General features: G+C 45.8%; 1 protein-coding gene across 1 annotated transcript in view; it reads right to left on the bottom strand.

Annotated features, from left to right (window-relative positions):
* Positions 1-25,191, bottom strand: part of EVC2 (EvC ciliary complex subunit 2) — a 155,247-nt gene that overhangs the window by 100,028 nt on the left and 30,028 nt on the right. The window contains exons 7-9 of the mRNA XM_023206693.1: positions 22,221-22,274; positions 5,901-6,035; positions 1,744-1,883 (exon numbers count right to left, since the gene is read on the bottom strand). Coding sequence (XP_023062461.1) covers positions 1,744-1,883; positions 5,901-6,035; positions 22,221-22,274 — 329 coding nt within the window. The remainder of the gene's footprint in view (positions 1-1,743; positions 1,884-5,900; positions 6,036-22,220; positions 22,275-25,191) is intronic.

Here is a 25,191-nt window from a genome sequence, read left to right on the forward strand (position 1 = left end):
TTATGCTACTAGCCGCTTAGAAGATAACATCACCCTCATCCTCAGATTGTCTTTTCAACTTCATATACAATGTCTAGCACATAATCAAAAATACACAGAGATATGAGACAAGAAAATATGATCAAACACTGAGTGGTACTCTAGATAACAGACACAGAATGAGGGTATAGATAATAACGTCTTCAGAGAGCAACTTTCAAATAATTTTGTTTGAGAGTAAATAAAAAAAACAAGATTGAGATTTTTGGCAAAAAAAAAAAAAAAGGAAAATTAAAGAAAACATACAGAAGTCATCTTAAATATCTGTTGAAAGGAAAGAAGGAATGGCAAGGCCATGCTGATGAACCTTATCTAGTTAAGGTTACCTATTAGACTGTGACCCATGTGTCCATCCAGGAGAAATCTTGGGCAATGATTAAGAGCCTGGACCATGGAGCAGATGACCTGAGTTTAAAACCTGACCCTATCATTTACTAGTATATGCCCTTGGGCAAGTTACTTAACCTCTCTCAAGTTCTCATCCATAATATGTTACAGAGAGCAATACCTACTTCATAGGTTTGTTAAGAGGATTATACGAGTTAGTTCTGTAAAGTTCTTAAACAGTGTCTGGCACTATCTGCTATTGCACATAGGAAGTATGATGTCAATATTCATTAACTACATAAGAAGAACTGAATTCAGTTCAGCATACAGTCACATCACCTGGTCTGGCCTTTCTCCCCGCTGCTTCTTCTTTATTTTCTATACTTAATACCCCAATCTGCACATCAGCCACACTTGGCTACTGACATCTCACCAAATGCACCTTGCTCCTTTCACATTCTTACATCTGCCCTTTCTTTCCTCTGTCTGAAAATCGTTTCCATGCTTAATCAATTTGGAAAGCTTCTTCATAAGCTTTCAGAATCAATTCAGATTCTCTCCCTCTTAACTGAGTACTAGACTTAATACCTGGATGATGAAATAATCTGTACAACAAACCCCTGTGACATGAGTTTATCTATATAACAAGCCTACACACATATCCCTAAACTTAAAAGTTAAAAATAAATAAAAAATTAAAAAAAAAATAATTAGTTCAGGCCGGGCGCAGTGGCTCACGCCTGTAATCCCAGTACTTTGGGAGGCCGAGGCGGGCAGATCACGAGGTCGGGAGATCAAGACCATCCTGGCTAATGCGGTGAAACCCCATCTCTACTAAAAATACAAAAAAATTAGCCGGGCGTGGTGGCGGGCGCCTGTAGTCCCAGCTACTCGGGAGGCTGAGGCAGGAGAATGGCGAGAACCCGGGAGGCGGAGCTTGCAGTGAGCCAAGATCACGCCACTGCACTCCAGCCTGGGCAACAGAGTGAGACTCCGTCTCAAAAAAAAAAAAAATAGTTCAATGCCACCTCCTCTGGGAAGCATTTCTATGACTTTCTCAGAAGTAATTACTTCCTCTTCTGTGCTCTGCCAGCCCTGACCTTCCCATTAGCATGGTGGTCACCCAATTTTGTGGTCACTTCTGTTTATGTTTCAGTCTTTCCCACTAGATCAGACTCCCTTAGAGCAGGAAGTATGGCTTCTACACTTCTTTTCCTAGATGCCAAACATTCAGTGCATAGCAGTTGTTGAATTACGACTACAGAGTGACAAATGATTAACTGAATGAATGAAATATACTCCGTGTTTGGTCTTACGTCACTGTCATTAAAACATTCATCACATCTGTGGAAGTATCACGGGATTTAGAATTCTTACTCTTCTAAGGCTTGAAGCATGCTCCCAGGGTCCTCGGAAGACAGAATGTCTACCATTTGGTCGTTAAGGGAAAGGTCCTCATTCACGCCATCAGCTGAGGTGAACGGCAAGGGTTCCAGCTTGCTGTCGTACTGCCAAACCTTCAGGAGAATTGCAGAAATAATAATTGATTGGGCCTTCTTGTAAATTCCATGTGCTGAGAAAGCCAGGAGGGAAGGCCAGGGGTCTGCAGTCAGAGTACCCAATCAGCCCCACCACTGTGAACACGGTAAACCCAGACAAACTTTTGCAAATGTCCCTGAGCCGTCGTTTTCTCTGCAAAGAAATGGGATCATAATTCCAACAGCCCTGCATGAGGACATTGTGTGAGTAAAGTGGAACAATGGAAAGAAAGAACTTTTCAACCTGTAAGACCTATAAAATATTTCACTGTCATCATCTTTATCATTATCAGGTAGAGGGACCTCATAACGGGTATGGTGGACCTTGACATCAGAGATCTGGTTGGTTTCTAATCAGAATACGGGATTGGGCGGGGCGTGGTGGCTTACACCTGTAATCATAGCACTTTGGGAGGCTGAGGTGGGTGGATCACTTGAGGTTAGGAGTTTGACACCAGCCTGGACAACATGGTGAAACCCCGTCTCTACTAAAAATATAAAAATTAGCCAGGTGTGGTGGCAGGCGCCTGTAATCCCAGCTACTCAGGAGGCTGAGGCAGGAGAATCTCTTGAACCCAGGAGGTGGAGGGTGCAGTGAGCCAAGATTGAGCCACTGCACTCCAGCCTGGGCGACAGAGTGAGACTCTGTCTCAAAAAAAAAATAAAGAAAAAGAATATAGGATTGTGAGCTAGAAGTGACATTAAAGATAACTAAGCCCAACCCTCTGATTGGATAAGAGATAGATCTGTTTCGTCTCCAATATCATTAACACTGCAAAAATGCATGATAGTTATAGCTAACCTATATCAATTCTTGTCCCTGTGGCAGATATTATTTTCAGTGCTTTCTTTGTGTTATCATGAAGCTGTTACAACAAGGGAAGTGTTGGTGCCCCCACTTTACAAATAGGAAAACAGAGGCTCACAGAAGTGAAATAACGTTATTGAAGGCCACACAGCTCAAAAGAGTCCAGTTGATTTTTGATCCCAATCCAACTCTGAAGGCTGCCTTCTGTTTCAGAGCAGACCACTGACCACTCCTATGCTGGCAAAAAAATAAAGAAAAATGTGAAAAGAGTTCATTCTGTGATGCCAGGAAATAAGTACTGCAAGGGTCTTTAGGCCTTAAATCAAATTCATACTCTTGCTTTCCTCTGTGCAGTTCTCATGATCTGCCTTAATCTCTGGGAAATGAATCCTGGTCTGACATCAAAGCAGCAGGGTGCATTTAGTTCCTCTGATTGATAACAGCTTTGGGAGAATCAGTACAAGGTCTGATTACATGGGCTGTTTTTCTTCTCACTTTTGCCCAGCAAGGAGACTGTGGGCTGACCTCATTTTGAAATGACAATCCTCTCCTCCAAGAAGCAGGGACAAAATGTATAACAGGCTCCTCACCTAGGCTGGGGTGGAATTTTCAGCCTCCAGGGAGAGGGGGTCCCCAGAAGCTGGGTCCCAGCCTGTGCCTGGCCATGTTAAACAAGTTGTTTAACCTCATGGACCTCACTGTTTTCAAGCTAAAGTGAGGCAGAAAGATGACATATCTTCCTGCCAAAGTGTTGCACCTCTGGGTGACAATGAGTCACAGCAGGGGCCCTTGCATGGCTGGTTCTTTGCCATGTCCCCTCCTTGAGCACTGCAGTACCCACCAACCCAGGACCCACCAGCCAACACACCCAGTCCTTCCCTGAATGGTTCTGCTGGCCTTCAGATGCCATGCAGGGGCATATCACCTTCCTTCTTGCTTTTCTGCCTCCTTGTCGCCAACCAATGACTAATGGAACTCAGTGGACATCTCTTCCAGCCGCTTGCCCCCCAGGTAAGCGATGCAGTGGCTGGTCTGCCCCATCTCCAGAGCCTCCGGGCAGGACTAAGCCCATCAGGGCCCAGGTCCCTGATGAAACACACCCTTTACCAGCCACCTTCCCTTTCTGCCTCACTTCCTACTCCCTCCCCTTATGTCCTGAGACCACTTCCCACATAAACTACTTGAATTGGAATTCTGGTCTCAGGTGACGGGATGTGTGTGGGTGATGGGATGCGTGTGAGTGACAGGATGCCTGTGGGTTGATGGGATGCCTGTGGGGTGACGGGATGCGTGTGGGTGACGGGGTACATGTGGGGTGATGGGGTGCGTGTGGGTGACGAGACACATGTGGCGTGACGGGGTGCATATGGGTGACAAGATGCGTGTGGGTGATGGGATGCATGTGGGGTGACAGGGTGCGTGTGGGTAACGAGACACGTGTGGGGTGTCGGGGTGCATGTGGGTGACGAGATGCATGTGGGTGACAGGATGTGTGTGGGTGACGGGATGCCTGTGGGTGATGGGAAGCGTGTGGGTGACGGGATGTGTGTGGGGTAACGGGATGCGTGTAGGTGATGAGATGCATGTTGGTGACGGGATGCGTGTGGATGATGGGATGCGTGTCGGCGACGGGATGCCTGTGGGTGATGGGATGCATGTGGGGTGACGGGATGCATGTGGGTGACTAGATGCATGTGAGTGACAGGATGCGTGTGGGTGATGGGATGTGTGTGGGTTGATGGGGTGCATGTGGGGTGATGAGCTGCCTGTGGGCGATGGGATGTGTTTGGGTGACGGGATGCATGTGGGGTGACGGGATGCGTGTGGGTGACAAGATGCGTGTGGGTGACGGGATGCATGTTGGTGACGGGATGCGTGTGGGTGATGGGCTGCATGTGGATGATGGGATGCGTGTTGATGACAGGATGCGTGTGGGGTGACAGGATGCATGTGGGTGACAAGATGCCTGTGGGTGACAGATGCGTGTGGGTGACGGGGTGCATGTGGGGTGATGGGCTGCATATGGGTGATGGGATGTGTGTTGGTGACGGGATGCGTGTGGGGTGACAGGACGCGTGTGGGTGACAAGATGCCTGTGGGTGACGGGATGTGTGTGGGTGATGGGATGCGTGTGGGTGACAAGATGCCTGTGGGTGACAGGATGAGTGTGGGTGATGGGATGCGTGTGGGTGATGGGCTGCGTGTGGGTGATGGGCTGCGTGTGGGTGATGGGATGCGTGTTGATGATGGGATGTGTGTGGGGTGATGGGATGCGTGTGGGTGACAAGATGCCTGTGGGTGACGGGATGCGTGTGGGTGATGGGATGCGTGTGGGGTGATGGGATGAATGTGGGTGACGGGATGCATGTGGGGTGACGGGATGTGTTTGGGCGACGGGATGCGTGTGGGGTGACGGGATGCGTGTGGGCGACGGGATACATGTGGGGTGACGGGATGCGTGTGGGTGATGGGGTACGTGTGGGTGATGGGCTGTGTGTAGGGTGACGTATGCGGGGTGACAGGATGCGTGTGGGTGATGGGATGCGTGTGGGTGACCGGATGTGTGTGGGGTGATGGGATGTGTGTGGGTGATGGGATGCTTGTGGGTGACTGGATGTGTGTGGGGTGACGGGATGCGTGTGGGTGATGGGATGCGTGTGGGTGACGGGATGCCTATGGGGTGACAGGTTGCCTGTGGGGTGATGGGATGCCTGTGGGGTGATGGGATACCTGTAGGGTGACGGGCTGTGTGTGGGGTGATGGCCTTTGCATGGGGTAATGGCTGCAGGGGTTCTCCCACCTGGTTGCTGGTTAGAAGTTTTACAAATGACTAAACCAGGCATGTTGGTGTGTAGTTGCAGTCCCAGCTACCTGGAAGGCTGAGGCAGGAGGATTGCTTAAGCCCAGGAATTCCAAGTTGTAGTGTTCTGTGACTGTGCCTATGAATCGCTGGTGGACTCAGACTGCGCAGCACAGCAAGACCCTGGCTCTTAAGAAAAAAAAAAGAATGATGGGGATGCATCCCAGGACAAATATCAGTTTTGGAGGTGGGCCCTGGGCATGGGTTTTTGTGCACAGCTCCCTCAGTGATGATGATGGGGGGATCCAGGGCTGAGACCCACAGAAATGGGGGATGAACTTCAACCTCACATCCACCATCTTCCAAACCACCCTCAGGGCAGACTCACCCGATGTCTGGTGAGTATGCTTCCCTTCAGACACTGATAGTGAACCATGAGGAAGAGGGCAGCCCAGGTCAGCACAAGGGAGAGGAGGAAGGCAATGAAGAACCCCGCTGCATGGAGGCCATGGTACGGTAGAACCTGCGGAGACAAGAGGAGAGCAGGATTCATGCGTGGTCAGACTGCAGGTCTCCCAGGCCACACAGATGATCCAGTGTCAAAGTAGACCAAGTGGGGAGCCAGGGGACTCACTTTCATTTGAGTCCCGCTCTGCCAGCTACCAGCTGGCTGCCTGGAGTCCCTCACTGGTCCTCTCTGAGCCTGAATTTCCTCAGTGCTTGACAAGTCTTTCAAAGAAAGACCTGAGGCATGGTGATTTGCACACAATAGTGCCATCCAGCCCCAAGCCTAGCACATCACAGCCACTCAAGAATGTTAAGTTCCCAAATCAAATACATGATAATCCAAAGGATTCGTGACATTTTTTGAGAATCATGGGCAGAATTTTGCAAAGGCCAGAGGAAGAACCCATGGCACCCTCACCTTCCCACTACACTCTGTAACTTTAAATTAAATAATTAAACCCCAATTTTTATGGTATTACACTTAGAGAAAATCTGTCTTCTGACTAGTGAGATTAGTGGCCCACACTTACCCCCACCCCTCCTTCCCTGCTTCTGCCTTCTAGCATTTATTAGGTTTATAAGACATATATTTTGTTCTGCAACCAGAATTCAATCCTGATTATTGTTTATAGGTTAATTTCAGCAACTACAATTTTAAAAGACAATATTATTATGATTAGGCAAATGTTGCTCACTGCAGAGTCAAGTAATTGGATCCAATCCTGTGTCACTAAATATCTGCCCCTCAAAGGATCCAATCCTGTGTCACTAAATACCGCCCCTCAAAGGAGTAATTCGGTCCCTTTTCTCACACTTTATCAATGATTCCAAATCAGGCTACATTTTTAGTTTGCTTCAGTGTGAATTAGCATTTCCTTGTGTGACTTTTTGTTTTTCCTGAAGTTTTTCACGGCCTATCTTTTTTCTTCCTAGCATAAACCCATGTTCTTAATAATACTATCTGTTACAAGGAGTCAAATTTACTTTTTCTTAAAGTCATCATTCCCAGAGTTCTTTGACTTTCTGATTTAATCAGACCTGGCTACTTTCTAGGTTTTCTGGTATCACAGAGAGATTTTCTTTTCCTTCACTGCCTTCTATATTGTCACAGCATTACTCATTGAAGAAAATCTGTTTCTTGGATCCCATTTCTTCCTTTTTCTTGGATAATTCTTTTTTATTTTGATGAAGTATCCTAAGTATCTATTTATTCTCAAGTAAGTTTGTTTAGAGAAGATATTCTTTTCTCACATCTGGCAATACTGTCACTTAGTTCTCAGTTTGATTGATAGTATGGCTGGCTACATAATTCAAGGCTCAAAATAACTTTCCCTCAAAATGTTGATGGTGCCACTCCACTGTCTTCTGACAGAAGTATGCCTGATGACCTTTTGGAAGGATCTGTTTTTGTTTTCTGGGTGCTTTTTAAGATTTCCCCTTTTTCCCTATAGGTCTGAATATCCTACCATTTAAAAGAAGATTTTTGAATACATTTCTAATAATATATAAAAGGCTTATATACTAATGTAACTTTGCAAAAAAATACACACAGTATAATCTCCATTTCACTAAAATAAAAATAATGTGCATATATACATATACATGTATAAATTATAAAGAAAATTCTCCAGAATTTTATTTGAATGTAATTTCTTGATGACGTTTTTCACTTTCTTTATGCTTGTTTTCTAATATTTCTACAATGGGTATGTATTACTTGTGTAATAAGAGACAATAATAATTATTATTACTACTATTATGATGATGATTATAAAAAAAATGTAAAGGCAAATTTGATAGATGAAAATCACCCAGACTGCTAAGGCTTTGTCAACCCAAATCACAACTCCACTTCTTCCTATTTTCAATCTTGCTCCTTTCGGTTTCCTTTTATAAGGAGTCACTAATTGTACCAAGGGTCCCCAAGGCCACCTGCATACAATCCCACTCACAAGTATGGTTTATTACAGCAAAAAGATATAAAGCAAAGTCAGAAAAGGGAAGAATGTAGTAAAGTCCAAGGTAAACAAGGCACATGCTTCCAGACTCCACAGGAGTCACAAAATACATGCTTAATCCCCCCAGCAAGGGGTTGTGACAACTCATGTGAAGTATTTTCTACCTGGGAAGCTCATTAGGGACTCAGTGTTCAGGGTTTATATTCAAGGCTGATCACATATACTCCAAGAAAAACAGTAAGTAATCAGCATAAACTATACTATATGTAAAAAACAGTTCAGGCACAGGGAGCCACTCTTATCAGTTTTAAGATGGGAATCCTGAAATTCAAGTGTCCAGTCACCAGCCCAGGATCAATCTTATAAGCAAGTTTTTCTAAGGATAGCAGCCTCCAGCTGGATATGATAATTCTTCTCTGCACAATGGAAAGCATATTATACCCCAAACTCTGCATCAGCATCTGTCTCCAGAAAAGCCAACCTGTGACAATTAGTTTAATTTAAAATGACTCCAGACCAGGGGCCACCGAATGTTTTGTTTAGGAGCTAGAAGACAATTAGCCTATTCCTCATTCTTGTGGCCATAATGCAGACTGTAGTCAAGGTTACATTTTTTCTGACAGACCAATGAGGCCACCCTGACTTTCTAGATTGTCAAAGCTAAGTTAGATCAAAAACAGGAGCTTCAGTTCAAATGTTTATTGAAACCTGAATCGAAGTGTGATGCCACTTATAACTTGCCTTTGATAAATCAGCCTCTGTCCACAGAGACTGTTATCAGAGACTATCAGAGAACCAATTATGTTTTCTTGCTCTAACATCCTCCTGATCCTAAATCTTGAATTTTGATTAGCACCAAAATGAAATCCAAGTACTCCATTTGTTCTGGACACGTCCCTCTGCTCCCTGAGCCCTGACTGTGTACGTACTAGACAAGAAAAAAATCGATAAGTTGAATAAACATAAATAGCATTGCATGGAGGTTATGTCAAAATATTAATGGAAAGGAAACTAAAAAAAAATCTGTCTGTAAAAGAACACAGTAGTTAAAGATCAGCAATCTGTTTTCAAGATTGTTAATCCCCTTTACCTTCAAAGAAGGCAACAACTTGTCTTTTCATCTTCGAGAAGAAGGAATGGGAGGTAAAGGGGATTAACAATTTTGATCACCTACAATACGCCAATCTCCGGGCTAGGTAAATGTAATGAGTTGAGCTGAGTTGTGCCCTCCAAAAAGACATGTTGAAGTCCTAACCTCAATACCTATGAATGTGACCTTATTTAGAAATTTTCTTTGTAGATGTAGTCAAGTTAAGATGAAGTCATACTGGGTCACAGTGAGTCCTAAATCCAATGATTGTGTCTTCATGAGGAGAGGGAGATTTGTAGACACACACAGAGAAGATGGCCATGTGAAGATGGAGGCAGATACTGAGTGATGCAGCTATAAGCCAAGGATTTCAAGGAATGTCAAGGATTTCTGGAGCCACCAGAAGGTAAGAGGCAAAGGAAGATGTTTCTCCAGGGTCTTTAGAAAGAGCATGGCCCTACCTGCCAACACCTTAATTTCAGAATTCCAGCCTGCAGAACTGTGAGAAAATTAAATTGTTGTTTTAAGGTACCAAGCTTGTGGAGATTTATTACGGCAGCCTGAGGACACTAACACAATGCTTCATAAACTTTATTTCATTCAATCTTCTGTAATCCCGTGGAACACGTATCATCCCTGTTCTACTGACAGACAAATGGAGATGCAAAGAGATTAAAAAATTAATTGAAGTTCACAGCTAAAACAGAATTAGCTCTGCTGGACTCCAATGTCTACGTTTGCCCCACTAAAGCTGGACACTACTTACTGTCCAGGGGGCTGCATGTTTTTCTAAAATGTTTTTAATCCTCATCTCCCATACCATGGTAGAAGTTAGTTGTATGATTGACATTATATATGGGCAGCATCACTCTACTGTAAAAGGCAGGAAAAGAACTCTCTCGTATGTTCCTTCTCCCCTTCTGTCTCCCTGCCTCCCTCCTTCCTACTTCATGAAGTGGAAATGGACAGCTGAGTCAGGCTACCTCAAATCTCCTCCTCTTTCCACTTCCATCTTCTAAATCCACATCTTGAGATCTTACTTTCATTTTGCCACAAGGGCACTGCCAAGAGAAACTGAAGAGTAGAGGTACTGTGGGCAGTTCAGTGGAGCAGGGTCTAGATCAATGCTTAAAGTAGCAACACAGTTGTGGGAATGGAAGCCTGGATCTAGGAAGAGGGGAAAACCAGAGCCAGTTCTGCAGATCCCATCACCTTTCATCCCCTTCTCTTACAATTCCTGCTTTCTGACACCAAGTGACAAGCAAATCTAGGCAGAGCCTACCTCCATGGGGCAAACCCATTCATGACCCTCACTTTCTTCATTTATCTGTGTTGTTAAATTATGCTAGGTCCTGCCCTGCCTACAACGCCTCTACTCTTCAATATTCCTCAATGAAGAATGACCAAAGAAGAGTAAAATCTCAATATGTAATTTTATGAGGAGAAGCCTCCACATAATCACTACCATCACTATAATCATCACCAACATTAACATTACCGCCATGATTATCAACATCATGAATATCCCCATCATCACTATCTTCACTATCACCATCATGATCAACATCTTCATTAACAGCATCATGATCACCATCAGCAGTAGCATCACCATCAAATTCATCATCATCATCACCATCACCACCATCACCATCTCAACCTCCATTATCAACATCATCAATATCTCCATCATTTTCATCTTTACCATCACCATCAACACCATCATGATCACTATCAGCAGCATCACCATCAAATTCATCATCACCATCACTACCATGACCATCACCACCACATTATCAACATCATCAGTATCCCCATCACCATCATCTTCACATTGGCCATAACCACCATCACTATCAACATCATCAATATCACCATCACTATCATCTTCACCATCACCATCACCACCATCATTGTCAACATTAACAATAGCCCAATCACCTTCATTACCATGACCATCACCACCATCATTATCGACATCATCAATATCTCCATCACCATCATCTTCACCATCACCATCAACACCATCAGCAGCAGCAGCAGCATCAAATTCATTATCACCATCACCACCATGACTACCACCACCATTACCATAGCCACCATCATTATCAACATCATCAATAATCCCATCATCATCATCTTCACCATGACTATCATAATCACTATCAACATCATCAACATCACCAGCACCATCATCTTCACCCCCACCACCATCAATGCCATCATGACACCATCAGCGGCAGCATCACCATTACCATTGTCATTTCAGAGAACATGCATTATGTAGATACTAAGCACCAGGAATGGATCCAAGTGCTTTACATGTATTAATCCTTTTAATCTCCATAATAATACTCTGTGATGGGAACTATTTTAACCTCCACTTTATAAATTATAATGTCATTGTAGAAATAAGCTTTTCAAATGGCCCAAGGTCACAGAGAGAGTAAGTAGTAGACCCGAGACTCACATCCAGCAGCTGGGGTTAGTGGTCTTCACACCCTACCTGCCTCTCCTAGGCTGGCCCTTTATCAGGAGCCCTGCATCGAGCCATCAAGGGTTTGTGCCACTGTTAACACTTTCATTCCCACTCTGTGTATGCAGCTCACCTTTTGGGGGTGAGGGAGTAGTAGCAAGGCAGATTTTAGAACTCCTGAGTCTCTGGCCAAAAGCCTTCCTAATCCCTTCAAACTTTAATTTTGTCCACAGACCAGGCTTTATTCCTCTTTCTTTCCTTTCTTTCTTCCTCTCTCTCTCTCTCTCTCTCTCTCTTCCTTAGATGGAGTCTTGCTCTTGTTGCCCAGGCTGGAGTGTAATGGCACAATCTCGGCTCACTGCAACCTCCACCTCCTGGGTTCAAGCGATTCTCCTGCCTCAGTCTCCCGAGTAGCTGGGATTACAGGCACCTGCCACTATGCCCAGCCAATTTCTGTACTTTTTGTAGAGATGGGGTTTCACCATGTTGGCAAGGTTCATCTTGAACTCCTGACCTCATAATTCGCTGGCCTCAGCCTCCCATAGTGCTGGGATTACAGGCGTCAGCCACCACGCCTGGCCTCAAATAGTATTTTAATATTTTAAGTGCAGAATTCTTACATCCATTTCACATGTGCAGAAATCAAGGTTTGCTATGATTTTGTTTCCCTGAAACTCTCTATTGAAGTGGACACATCAAGTGGGCTGCCAGGACTGACTCTGTGTCTGGATATGACACTACACCTGCCTGACTCACTGGAGTCAATGGAGCCCTGTACTGGGTGCTGGAAGAACAAGGAGGAACCAGAGCCAGGCCCTGCTCAAGGAGCTCACATCCCACAGAGGAACGAACAGGCAGGCTGATGCTGATGCCACAGTGTGCCTGGGCTGAGGCTGGGGAGCCTGGAGGACTCAGGGAGAGGGGGGAGCACCTCTTCTAGCTCAAAGGACAGGAGAAGGCTTTCCAAGCGGTGATCCAGTGGGCAGAGGAGAATGAGCTGGGCCAGGGGGAGGGCGAGCCTGGAGAAGGACTGGCCTGAGCAGGGCCTGAAGCTGGCAAGAGAAGCAGCCCCAGCCCGACAGGGCCTTCAAGAGCAGGTTAGGGATTTGCTGTGTCATCCTAAGGGAATCAGGGGAACATCGGAGAGGCTTTAAGCCATGAAGAAACATGGTTAGATCAGTATTTTAGAAAGATAACTCTGGACGCCTTATGACTTCAGCCTGGAGGAAGGTAAACCTGGATGCCAAGAGAAAAATGGGGGGCATGAAAAGAGGCTGCAGGAGGCAACAGGACACACCAGCAAGGACCATGGACTTTGGCCTTTGATGAGGGTTCAACTCTTAAATCCACCCCCTTCCATACTGTGGGAGGCTGGGTCTCCACAGCTCTGAGAGGCAACAGGTTAAAAACAGAATTACCATACAACCCAGCAATTTCACCCCCAAGCATATACCCCAAATAATTTAAAACAGGTATTCAAACAAAAATCTGTTCTTGAATGCTCACAGCAGCACTGTTCACACAATAAGCCAAACGTTCTGATGAATAAAGAACATGGATATATCCATAAAATGGAATATTATTCAGCCATAAAAAGGAACGAAGTTCTGGTGCATGCTACAACATGGAGGAACACTGAAAACATGATGCTAAGTGAAAGACGCCAGACACAAAAGGACACATACTGTGTGATTCCGCTTATCTGAAATGTACAGGGTTGGCAAATCCAGAGACTGAAGCAGAGGAGTGGTTGCCAGGGGCTGGGGGAGAAGGAAATGGGAAGTCACCACTGGGCACCAAGTTTCCTTTCAGAGGTGAAAATGTTCTGGAGGCAGACAGTGGTGATGGCTGCACAACACTGTGAATGTAGTAACTGTCAATAACAGTAAATGTTATGCTGTGTGTACTTTACCACGCACACACAAACAGTGCCTAATGTTTAGGGTTATGGTACACAGAAGTCAGTAAATCTGAGCCGCTAGTACTACTACTGTTATTGGCTGGTGGGAAGGGCACAGACTAGGAGACAGAGTCAACGGAGTGTTGTGATGGAAAGGATATGTAAGAGGCCAGACACCGGAGGAGCCAACAATGTCCCTGAATCCAGCTCGGGGGCTGGGATGCTGGTAGCACCCACCGCTGCAGTGACAAGTCCAGAACCGGAAGTGGCTGAGAGCACCAGAATCAGCCCCACGTTAATCATACTTCTGAGATTCCCTTAAACATGCTACAGCCAAGCTCCACTGAGAATCTACTGTAAGTTCAGATTCCAAAGAAAATCTTTACCTTAAACCTCATTGTCTAAGAATAAAGAAAAAGATGGTTATCCCGGCTTCCCATCCCCTAGAGTCCTCCTTACTTTCCTTCTTGTCTCTGGAAAAGAATCATCCACGATTACCACCCCTTTAATCACATATTAGCAGGAGCAGATGCCTTTGATGAATTCTGTCACTGCATTTATGAAGAGCGATGCTGGATAAACAGGCCTTTCAAAATGAATGCTTTAAATGCTCAGAATCCAACACCAAGTTACAAAAGCCTGATGAAGAATTGTTTACAGAGTTTGACTTCAATTATGTACTAAATATATTCATAGCCTTGTGGATGGCGAGATGGGAACATGTTAGCAATGGTTCTCCCTGCTGGTGGGATTACGGCATGAAGCTATTTTATTCTTCCAACTTTTCTGTATGTGGAGGGTGGTGGTAAGGAGAGGACATTTCCTCAAAATGCCCACAGTGGCCTTATATTAAATCCCACCCACCCAACCCTTCAAAACACAGACAGTGCTTGATGAACATGGGAGATGACGAATGTTTTCTCTGGAACAGAGTCTGCGAATCATTTACTTGAAATCTTTTACTTTGAGCTTGAGACCCAAGAAGCAGAGGGGTGAGTGGCTTGCTGGTCCTTGTCACACAGTCCTTGAAGGGCAGTCCTGAGGGCAAAGAGACCCTCGGCCTCCCAGCTGATAATTCTGGCAAGAGTGAGATGTCAAAGCTAATCACAGGCAGAGACAATCATACTTACCAACGCAGCTTTGCTAATTTACCAATCTAGCGAATAGCATCTGGAGTACAGAACGCATCACACAGCATGATTCTGACCGCAATGGTGTTGAGTTCTGAACCTGGTCAGTTCCCAGAGCCTCTGGACCAGAGGTTTTTACTCTAAAATGGGAAAGTGAGACTAGATAATCTTTAAGGTCTCTTCCAGTTCAACAATTCTATTCTGATGTCAACAAAAATGGATTAAGTGCCATCCAGAGGACTAATCTCAACTTCACACAGTGCCAGGCTTTAATAAATGATCCAATGCACAGGACGACAGCCAAGGGTACAACTAGCTGGCCAGGGGAGGGCTAGGGCATCGCAGAGTGCAGATGCTGGTCAGGGTCCAGCAGGAGGTTTATAAGTTGCCCAAAGAATGGGTAAGATAAGAACAGGATGTGCAAAACCAGAGCGTAATGGAAAACAAAGGCACCCAGTGGCCCTGGGAGATGGTTAGCAGGGATCAGCTTTCCTGATGGATCCTGAATGGGGGCCCCTCAAGAATAGAAAGCAGGCAGGTTCATGTTTTAGGGAAGACCACTCCAGCGTGGACAATGGGCTGGGTAGGGAGTAAAACTGGAGGCAGAAAGGATAGGACGCTGGGGCAGTCATCAAAACAAGAAATGCAGGTTAGGGCAATGGTTAGCGGGCTTGGAATGTCCATGGAGAAGGCAAAAATGATAACGTGCAATTGTATGCAAACCCCCGAGCCTACAAATCCAACTCACAGCCACGTGATTCTGCCTACAGAGTGCCACGGGCCGCCACTGTGCTTCAAGGGCACCTCGTAAGCCTCATCTTTGGGAAATTATCATACCGTAGATAGCTGCCTATTGTGGCCTTCCATCTCTTATAAATTAATATTAAGATTCTCTTTATATATTAAAAACATTAATATTTTGTCTCATGTATATTACAAATATTTCCCCAAGTTTCTCATTTATCTTTCTGAGTGGTTTTTAAATGTAAAGTTTACAACTATGTGTACCTCAATTCACAGTTTTCTCCAGATCACATCCTATTAGCCCATATTTACTTTTTACAAATTGTTGTATTTACTTAGATTTTAATCTAATTAGGAAATTCATTTTTATCTTCCTTTCAAAAGACCCAGTCAGTTGTTACCAAATTCATGGATGATATATCCTCCTCCTCCCACTGGTTTAAAACATATGTATAGATGTGTGTGTAGATTTTATCTTTTGTTCCACTGGTCTGATGTTTCTTGTAGCAGTCAAATGCTACATCACTGTAGCTTCGTAATATTTTTGTTTTTTGAGACGGAGTCTCGCTCTGTTGCCCAGGCTAGAGTGCAGTGGCCGGATCTCAGCTCACTGCAAGCTCCATCTCCTGGATTTACGCCATTCTCCTGCCTCAGCCTCCTGAGTAGCCGGGACTACAGGCGCCCGCCACCTCGTCCAGCTAGTTTTTTTGTATTTTTTAGTAGAGACGGGGTTTCGCCATGTTAGCCAGGATGGTCTCTATCTCCTGACCTCGTGATCCGCCCGTCTCGGCCTCCCAAAGTGCTGGGATTACAGGCTTGAGCCACTGCACCCGGTGCTTTGTAATATTTTTAATATCTGCTAGGGTAAACCCTCCCACATTACTCTTCATTTTCAAAACCTTCCCATCTGGGTTCATAATTTATATTTTCAGGTGAAACTATTTTTTTCACATCCCCTCCAAAGTCCCATTAAAATTAGTATTGGAGGCTGGGCGTGGTGGCTCACGCCTGTAATCCCAGCACCAGGAGACTGAGGTGGGTGGATCACCTGAGGTCTGGAGTTCAAGACCAGCCTGATCAACATGCTGAAACTCCATATCTACTAAAAATACAAAATTAGCTGGGCCTGGTGGTGGGTGCCTGTAATCCCAGCTACTCAGGAGGCTGAGGCAGGAGAATTGCTTGAACCCGGGGTGCAGAGGTTGTGGTGAGCCGAGATCGTGTCATTGCACTTCAGCCCGTGCAACAAGAGCAAAACTCCGTCTCAAGAACAACAACCACCACCAAATTAGTATTGGAATTGCACTCTGAATGAATTGGGGTACCATAACAATTGGTTTAAATTTCTCTCTCTGATTAGACCTGAGATCCTGGCAGCAGAACACTGTGACCTGTTCTCTTGGTGCCTGGCACAGTACCTGGCCCTTTCATGGGCACATGTGAACACAGAAGGGGATATCTAGTGCCATCTGAGACCTGCACTCAATGTGTGATTCTTATTTTCTCTCAGAAAGACAGTACTCTCATCCAGGAGACAGAAAGGGGAAGACAACTTCTTGAGAAAAAATGAGAAATAATTTCTTGGGGCCTCATTTTCCTTGGCTGACATGTGTCAGTTTCACCCTCAGGAAAGTAACAGGAAATTAAGGAGATAATGGGGTAGCTCCCAAATGCGGCAGAATCTCTATTTACACAATGGAAGCCTACCGTCTTTACCCTGTATTTTTAAACTGCCTGATGCACACATCAGGGGCGCTGCCACCCTTCTGGCGAGCTCATCCTATTCATCACCACCACACCTGTCTGGTGTAATTCCACAATCTCTGCAGGTCCCCCCGTCAGCCCTGCTGGAACACACGCCATGACTGCCACGGCCTTGCCTCACCCTTACGTGTGTGTCACCCAGTAGTGCTTGGTTCATGCCTGACCAGCAGTCAACACTGGCTTAACCTAGAAGTCAGATCTTCAGCTGCTCCTTCCCCAATTTTAATTAAATCTTACCTTCAAGACCCAATTGAATTCTTCCTCCTCCAGGAAGCCTGCCAGTCCACCCAGCCCATGAAGTTCTCTCTCTCTCTCTCTGCTGTCGGTGTCCGTGGTACAAGCAATCTATATTTCAGGTCACAAACTCACAAATTCAGCGAGTGCTGTGCATTCTTCGGTCTTTCTTTTTTTCATTTACTGCCTCGGTGTGAGGGTAGGGATGGTGGGTGACAGGCAACTTGAGTGTCCACGCTGCCGCACGCTACATTACCTCCTAGAATCTTGCACTGAGCCTGACATACACTTATAGCACCTGTGTGACCCCGATGGGCATTGGAGCATGAGGCCCTGATGCAAAACATTCATTGTCAGCATCACAGAACACTTGGCACAGCTGTGTTGTTCTCATGTGTAAATAGTAATAACAATACTGACAATGATAACAGCTGACGTTTATGGAGCCCTCACAGTGCCGGGCACTGTGTTGAGTGCTTTACATCCCTTGATCCATTTACCTCAACAACCATCCTGTGAGGTGAATATTGTTATTACTCTCATTTCACAGTTGGGGAAACTGAGGCCCTCAGAGGTATGTGACGTGCCCAAGGTCACATGCAATCAGTGGAGAGACAGGGATTCAAAGCCAGGCCTTATGGTCCAAGACTCTGCTGGGCCCACACAATACCATAGGGCCACCCTGTGCGTACACCTCCTCTCCCCACTCAACAGGGAGCTCCCTGAATGTGGTCCACAGCCTGGGGCGCCTGTCCTGGGAGCTGATGTGGCTGAAATTCAGCCCCAGTTCCAAGGCCAGGACTTGCATCCACAGGTTTGCATCCCAGGGGGCAACTATTCCTCTTTCTCCTGAAGGCAACATGCAGGTGACAGGAAGCCTGGAAGACCTGGGCATGGCTCAATTCCATCCACAAGTGAGTCTACGGCAGCGGGGAAGGGCTCATAAATACCCTTACAAGAGCGTTCTCTGCCTTTTATTACACTCATGCAGCGACCAGCCCCCTCCTCCTGAGCAGCAGTCATCGTCATTGACGACAATAAGCTCGATCATGGGATATTTACCTGTTGAGTGCCATCTACAATGTACCGCGCAGTGGAGGACGTGGGTGAATCCGACATGGCCTCACCTGCCAGGAGCTCACAGACCACCAGGGAGACTTGTTACCAGTGCACCTGACAGCCCCACTAAACCGAACACTCACCTAAGGCCAGCCTTGGGCTTTCTCTTCATCTCTTCTGTGCAGGACTCTGGGTCTCTGGGAGGCGGTATGGCCCAGTGCCTGACAGCAGGGATCTGGAGCCAAATTGCTTGGGTTCAGATCCTGGTCCTGCCACTTACTAGCCATGCAGAAAAGAGTTAACATCTTCAGCCAGAGACTGGCATCCTCTGAAAGCCCTTCCTGTAGAGCTGGGCCTCAGCGGATGTCTGGGAACATGGATTTCGGGAGGGTTTCCACTATTTTCTGGTAAGAGTGGCTCTCTGTTTTCAAACTGTCTGTGCAAACAGTGTGGCTCAGGCCGAGCACCTGCTTTCCTTCTGGGAGTCTGGAATCTTGGTGTATGCCAGGCAGAGCGTGCCTACGTGGCCGGCCCCCAGTAAAAATTCTAGCACTGAGTCTCTAAGGAGCTTCCCTGGTAGACAATACTTCACATGTGTTATCACAACTCATGCTGGGGGAATGAAGCATACCCTCTGTGACTCTGCTGGGAGAAGACTCTTAAAACTTGCAGGTGATTTTCTCCAAACTTCTCCCTATGCAACTTTTCCCTGTGCTGATTTTGCTTCGTATCTTTTCACTGTAGTAAGGCATGGCAGTGGGTACAACTACAGGCATGCATCACCTAACAATGAAGAGATGTTCCTAGAAATGCATTGTTAGGTGATTTCCTCATTGTGCAAACATCACAGAGTGACTTACGCAAACCTAGATGATCTGGCGGACTACACACCTAAGCTCTATGGTATAGTCTATTCCTCCTAGGCTACAAACCTGTACAGCATGTTACTGTACTGAATACTGTAGGTAACTGTAACACATGCTAAGTATTTGTATATATAAATAGATCCAAGTATAGAAAAGGTACCAAAGCCTGTAATCCCAGCACTTTGGGAGGCCGAGGTGGCCAGATCACTTGAGGTCAGGTGTTCAAGACCAGCCTGGCCAATGTGGTGAAATGCCTTCTCTACTAAAAATATAAAAACTAGCTGGGTGTGGTGGTGGGTGCCTGTAATCCCAGCTACTCAGGAGGCTGAGGCAGGAAAATCGCTTGAATCTGGGAGGCAGAGGTTGCAGTGAGCTGAGAATGCACCACTGCACTCCAGCCTGGCCGACAAAGCAAGACTCTAAGAAAAAAAGAAACAAAGAAAGAAAAGAAAAATACGTATAAAAGAAAAAAAAATACACTTGTATAGGAAATTTACCGTAACTCGAGCTTGCAGGACTGGAAGTTACTCTGGGCGAGTCAGTGAGTGAGTGCTGAGTGAATGTGAAGGCCTAGCGTATGTCTGTACACGACTGTAGACTTTAGAAACACTGTACCCTTAGGCTACACTACATTTATTTATTTATGTTGAGACAGGCTCGCTCTGTTGCCCAGGCTGGAGTGCACTGGCATGATCTCAGTTCACTGCAACCTCCACCTCCCAGGTTCAAGCAATTCTCATGTCTCAGCCTCCCGAGTAGCTGGAATCACAGACAGGCACCATCTTGCTCAGCTAATTGTTTTTGTATTTTTAGTAGAGACTGGATTAGCTATGTTGGCCAGGCTGATGCTGATCTCCTGGCCTCAAGTGATCAACCCACCTCGGCCTCCCAAAGTACTGAGATTACAGGCATGAGCCACTGTGCCTGGCCACTAAATTTATTTTAAAAATACATGCTGTGCAGGTTTCTTCAGTAATAAGTTAATCTTGGCTTACTGTAACTTTTTATATTTTATTTTATTTTAAGTTCTGGGATACATACGCAGAACATGCAGGTTTGTTACACAGGTATACATGTGTCATGGTGGTTTGCTGCACCTATCAACCTGTCATCTATGTTTTAAGCTCCACATGTAATTGCCTTTGCCCCCTACCCCCCGACAGGTTCCAGAGTGTGATGTTCCCCTCCATGTGACTTTATTACCTTTGTCATTTTTTTTTTTTTAACATTTTGACTCTTTGGTAACAACACAGCTTAAAACACAAACACACCGTACAGCTGTACAAAAATAGATCCTTTCTTTACATCTTTACTCTGTAAGCTTTCTATATTTTTAAGTATTTTTTTAAAAAAACTTCTTAAACTTTTTTGTTAAAAACTAAGACACACACACACATTAGCCTAGTCCTGTACAGCGTCAGGATCATCAATACCACTGCCTTCCACCCTGACACCTTGTCCCCCTGGAAGGCCTTCAGGGGCAATAACAGGTGTGGACCCATCATCTCCTAGGATAACAAGGTCTTCTTCTAGAATCCCTCCTGACGGACCTGCCTGAGGCTGATTTCTAGGTAAGCTTACTTTGCATTTGATCAGTGGAAGGAATACACTCTAAAATAACAATAAAAAATACGTATAGTAAATATGTAAACCAGTAGCATAGTCTTTTAGTATCATCATCAAGTATTATTATTATTATTATTATTTTGAGACAGAGTCTCGCTCTGTCGCCCAGGCTGGAGTGCAGTGGCGCGATCTCCACTCACTGCAAGCTCTGCCTCCCGGGTTCATGCCATTCTCCTGCCTCAGCCTCCCAAGTAGCTGGGACTACAGGCGCCCGCCACCACACCTGGCTAATTTTTTTTGTATTTTTAGTAGTGACGGGGTTTCACCGTGTTAGCCAGGATGGTCTCAATCTCCTGACCTCATGATCCGCCCACCTCGGCCTCCCAAAGTGCTGGGATTACAGGCATAAGCCACCGCGCCCAGCCAAGTATTATGTTTTGTACATAATTGTATATGCTAGACTTTTTACAATTGGCAGCACAGTAGGTTTCACACCAGAATCACCAAACAGGTGAGTAAACGCACTGTGTTACAATGGATGTTACACAACCACATGATCACTAGGTGATAGGAATTTTTTAGCTGCATTGTAATCCTATGGGACCACCTTCATATACGCAGTCCACTGTTCACCAGAATGTCATTATGTGGTGCGTGACTGTACATGTAAGTCCCGTGAGTCACCCTAGAGAATCATCGAAACTGGGGGTGGGTATTGGGGACTCTGACATTCTAGCCATGGGATCTTGAGCAAATTACCTGACTTTAATGTGCCTCGGTTTCCCCATCTGAAATGGCAGAGATTTTAAAATAGACTATGTCTCACAAGACTGTGGTAAAGATGATGTAATTCCACATATGTAAATTGCTCGGAACGCCTGGGACCCAGTAGGTGTTTAAGAAACGTGAAGTGTTGTTACCTGGTGAATTAACGCTTGGTTGATACACGAATGAGTGAACATGTGAGATGCAAATGATTAAACTGAAGAACAGAAATGGAGAAGTATTAATGGTGAACAGCAGAAGCAGAGAGACCCACCCACAGACTGCAGGCTTTGGGAAGATCTGGGAAAACACAATGTCACCAGCAGCTTGACCTAGTGGCAAACACTGGGAACAGGTAGGAGCATGGCTGGATAGTAGCACAGATGGGCAGTGGAACCTCAGCCTGTCCAGCCCGCGGCCCACCTGCCTTGCCCAGGTGGAGGGTCATCCAGGGAAACTAGTCAGATAGCCTCAGGGCACACTGGGGACCCAAGAGACAGCACAGAGTCCCAGCCTCAACGCATAACTGGGGGTCCAAGGCCAGCAGCTGCCCCTCCCCATGGCTCCAAGGACAGGCAGGACCCACATGGCACAGGTGTGAAGAGACACAGATAGAAGGCAGGGGGTGCTCAGGGCATGTCATGTCTCCTACCGTTATGCTTTCTTCTGCTGTTATGGAAAAAAGCGCTTTCAGCTGTGTTCTGTTCTAGAAGAGGAAAAAAGAAAACACTTTCAGCAACAGTTTGGGGTCTGACACATGGGGTAACATTTGGTGTGATTTCCAACCTGCCAAGCGTGGAGCTATAATCAGCCCTAACTGCTGCACAGGTCAGAGCTTGTGAAGGTCTCACTGTCAGGGGGAAGGGCATGTGGGGATAGGATCCCTCCCTCTCTACCGGAGGCTTTGTGAATCCAAGCACCAGCTTCGCTAACATCCAAAGAAAGTCATGGCAGCATGCCCTTGTGGAGAAACGCTTGGGGCTGGGGTTGGGAGCTGACTCCAAGCCTGTGACCAAGGTCAGTCACCTCCACTCTTCCAGCATCTAGCTCCTTCACAAAGGTAGATGTAATCCTGGGCTCTGATTGCACTGCACGCGTTCTTCTCTTACTCAAATGCACTTGATTCTCCAAGCCCCAACTCCCTGTGGGTCTATTCCTAATGTCCTCTAATATTCCTCTGCTGAGAAGATACAGGAAACAGAAAAATAAAGTGTGTCATGGTATCCACCTGTCTAACCGCATGGTGACCGAAAAGACCCACCGTGAGAACATACTTCTTCCTGGGGGTAGAGGCAGAATAGCTTGCCACTGACAGGCAGTCTATAGGGTGGTGATCAGGGCCAGGCTGAGTTAATACAGGGCTCCACTGCTCACAGCAGTTGAAACTTGGGCAATGTATTAGCCTCTCTTTGCCTCTGTTTTCTCGTCTGTGGAATGGTAATCATATTCAGTTCACAAAATTGCTATGAGGGTTAACTTAGGTAATATAGAACCCTGAAGAGTGCCTGGCACTAGGGAGTGCTATAAAATAGTACTGCTATTGGTGGCTCTAGGTAGTAGTAGTAACATTAGCAGTAGCAGCAGTAGTAGTAGCAACAGCAGGCCAGGTGTGGTGGCTCACACCTGTAATCCCAGCACTTTGGAAGGCCAAAGCAGGTGGATCACCTGAGGTCAGTTCAAGACCAGCCTGGCCAACGTGGTGAAACCCCATCTCTACTAAAAATCAAAACTTAGCCAGGTGTGGTGTAGGCACCTGTAATTCCAGCTACTCAGGAGGCTGAGGCAGGAGAATGGCTTGAACCCAGGAGGCGGAGGTCGCAGTGAGTTGAGATCATGTCATTGCACTCCAGCCTGGGTGACAAGAGTGAAACACTATCTCAAAAATAATAATAAAATAAAATTTTAAAAAGCAATAGCAACAGTAGCAGCAGTAGTATTATATAGAACCAGACTGGCTGGGTTTGGTGGTTCACACCTGTAATCTCAGCACTTTGGGAGGCCGAGGCGGGTTTATCACCTGAGGTCAGGAGCTCGAGACCAGCCTGGCCAACATGGTGAAACCCCGTCTCTACTAAGAACACAAAAGTTAGCCAGGTATGATCGTGGGCGCCTGTAATCCCAGCTCCGCAGGAGACTGAGAGAGGACAATTGCTTGAACCCAGGAGGCTGAGGTTGCAGTGAGCCCAGACTGCGCCACTGCACTCTAGCCTGGGTGACAAGAGCAAAACTCTGTCTCAAAAAAAAAAAAAAAGAACCAGACCTTGGGACTTAGAGCTTGCAGCCCAGGGAGCTCAGCAACCCATGTAATTCTCATTATAGACATGACTAAGGCATGTTTCTGTAACCTGAGCTATGCCCCTCCCGAGGTAACAAATGCCCTGATCCATGCCCTACAGATGTTATGGCAGCAGCGCTAGGAAGCAGTGGGACTTCCCAAATCCACTGTGGGCCAGCAGGGTGACCTCACGGAGACTTCAGAGAAAATCAAAATACTGTAAGTCTTCTTTTCATGGGAGGGAAATGGAACAGTTTTAGAATATGACTGTAAAGAAAAGACACCTCTGAGGCATTCATTCACTTTGCCCTTTCTGTTCTTGAGTCACCTCTGCTTAAAAAAACAAAAAAAACACCATGGTGTCTAGGAGTCTCAGGGTCTCTTGAACTGGAGCCTGAGGCTAAGTTCAGAGCCCACATTCCAGTACATTCTGCTGTGTTCCCACAGATAGGCAGATAGGAGCCTAAAGTGTGCTATCAAAGTTCATCTTCAACTCTTTACAAAGCGTAAATCCTCACCCCAGTAAATGCATGCAGTTACGACATAAACTTCAAGTCTTCAAAAACAAGTTTTAGTTCCTGGCATGAAGCCAGAAAACATGGACCAAGTGGGATTCAACACATTGTTACTGAGCACCTACTACGTGCAGAGTTCTCTTTTTGGCACCGGAGACACAGCTGTGAACAGGGAACACGAGGCACTGGTTTCACGGAGCTGACATTCTAGTGAGGGAGGGAGGGGGTTCCTAGGGGGTAGAGTCAATATCACAGACAGGAACCAAACAAAGTAACAGGCAGGACTATTTCAGGGTGGGGCAGGGGAAGCCACGAGGAAGGTCCTCCCAGAGTATACAGGGAGCAAGGCTCTGTGGAACCACAAATCTCCCCCTGCCCAAGCCAGCCCTGCCCAGGAACACATACAGGTGCCCGGGGTTTCAGCTCCTGAAGCTTCCATTTCATTTTATTCAGAGTTTCTGATTTGCTTTCTGATTCTTACCTTATCTTTTCCTTATCATTATCTTACCTTTTCTTTCTAATTTACTTGGTTTCCTGTCTTCTGAAATTGTTGGGATTTCTTTTGGGAAATCTTTTAGGATTTTATCCTTAGTTTCAAAAATCTGTCTTTGTTCTCTTTTTTTTTAACTTTATACTGAATTATTTCCTGAGAGAATTGTCCTTCCAAATAGTTTCATGTCATTTTCTTGTATCTTGTATTTAGCCTCTTTCCTTTTATCTAAATTTGTCTAAGGTTTTTTGTTTTGTTTTGTTTTGTTTTCCCCTCATTGCAGCAGAAACACCACAGTGGCCTTGCAGCCTCAGGGTAGAAGGAGGCCTCAGGAGGAGGCTGC

The sequence above is a fragment of the Piliocolobus tephrosceles genome, chromosome 3 (assembly GCF_002776525.5).
Source record: "Piliocolobus tephrosceles isolate RC106 chromosome 3, ASM277652v3, whole genome shotgun sequence".
In the NCBI taxonomy this organism is placed as follows: domain Eukaryota; kingdom Metazoa; phylum Chordata; class Mammalia; order Primates; family Cercopithecidae; genus Piliocolobus; species Piliocolobus tephrosceles.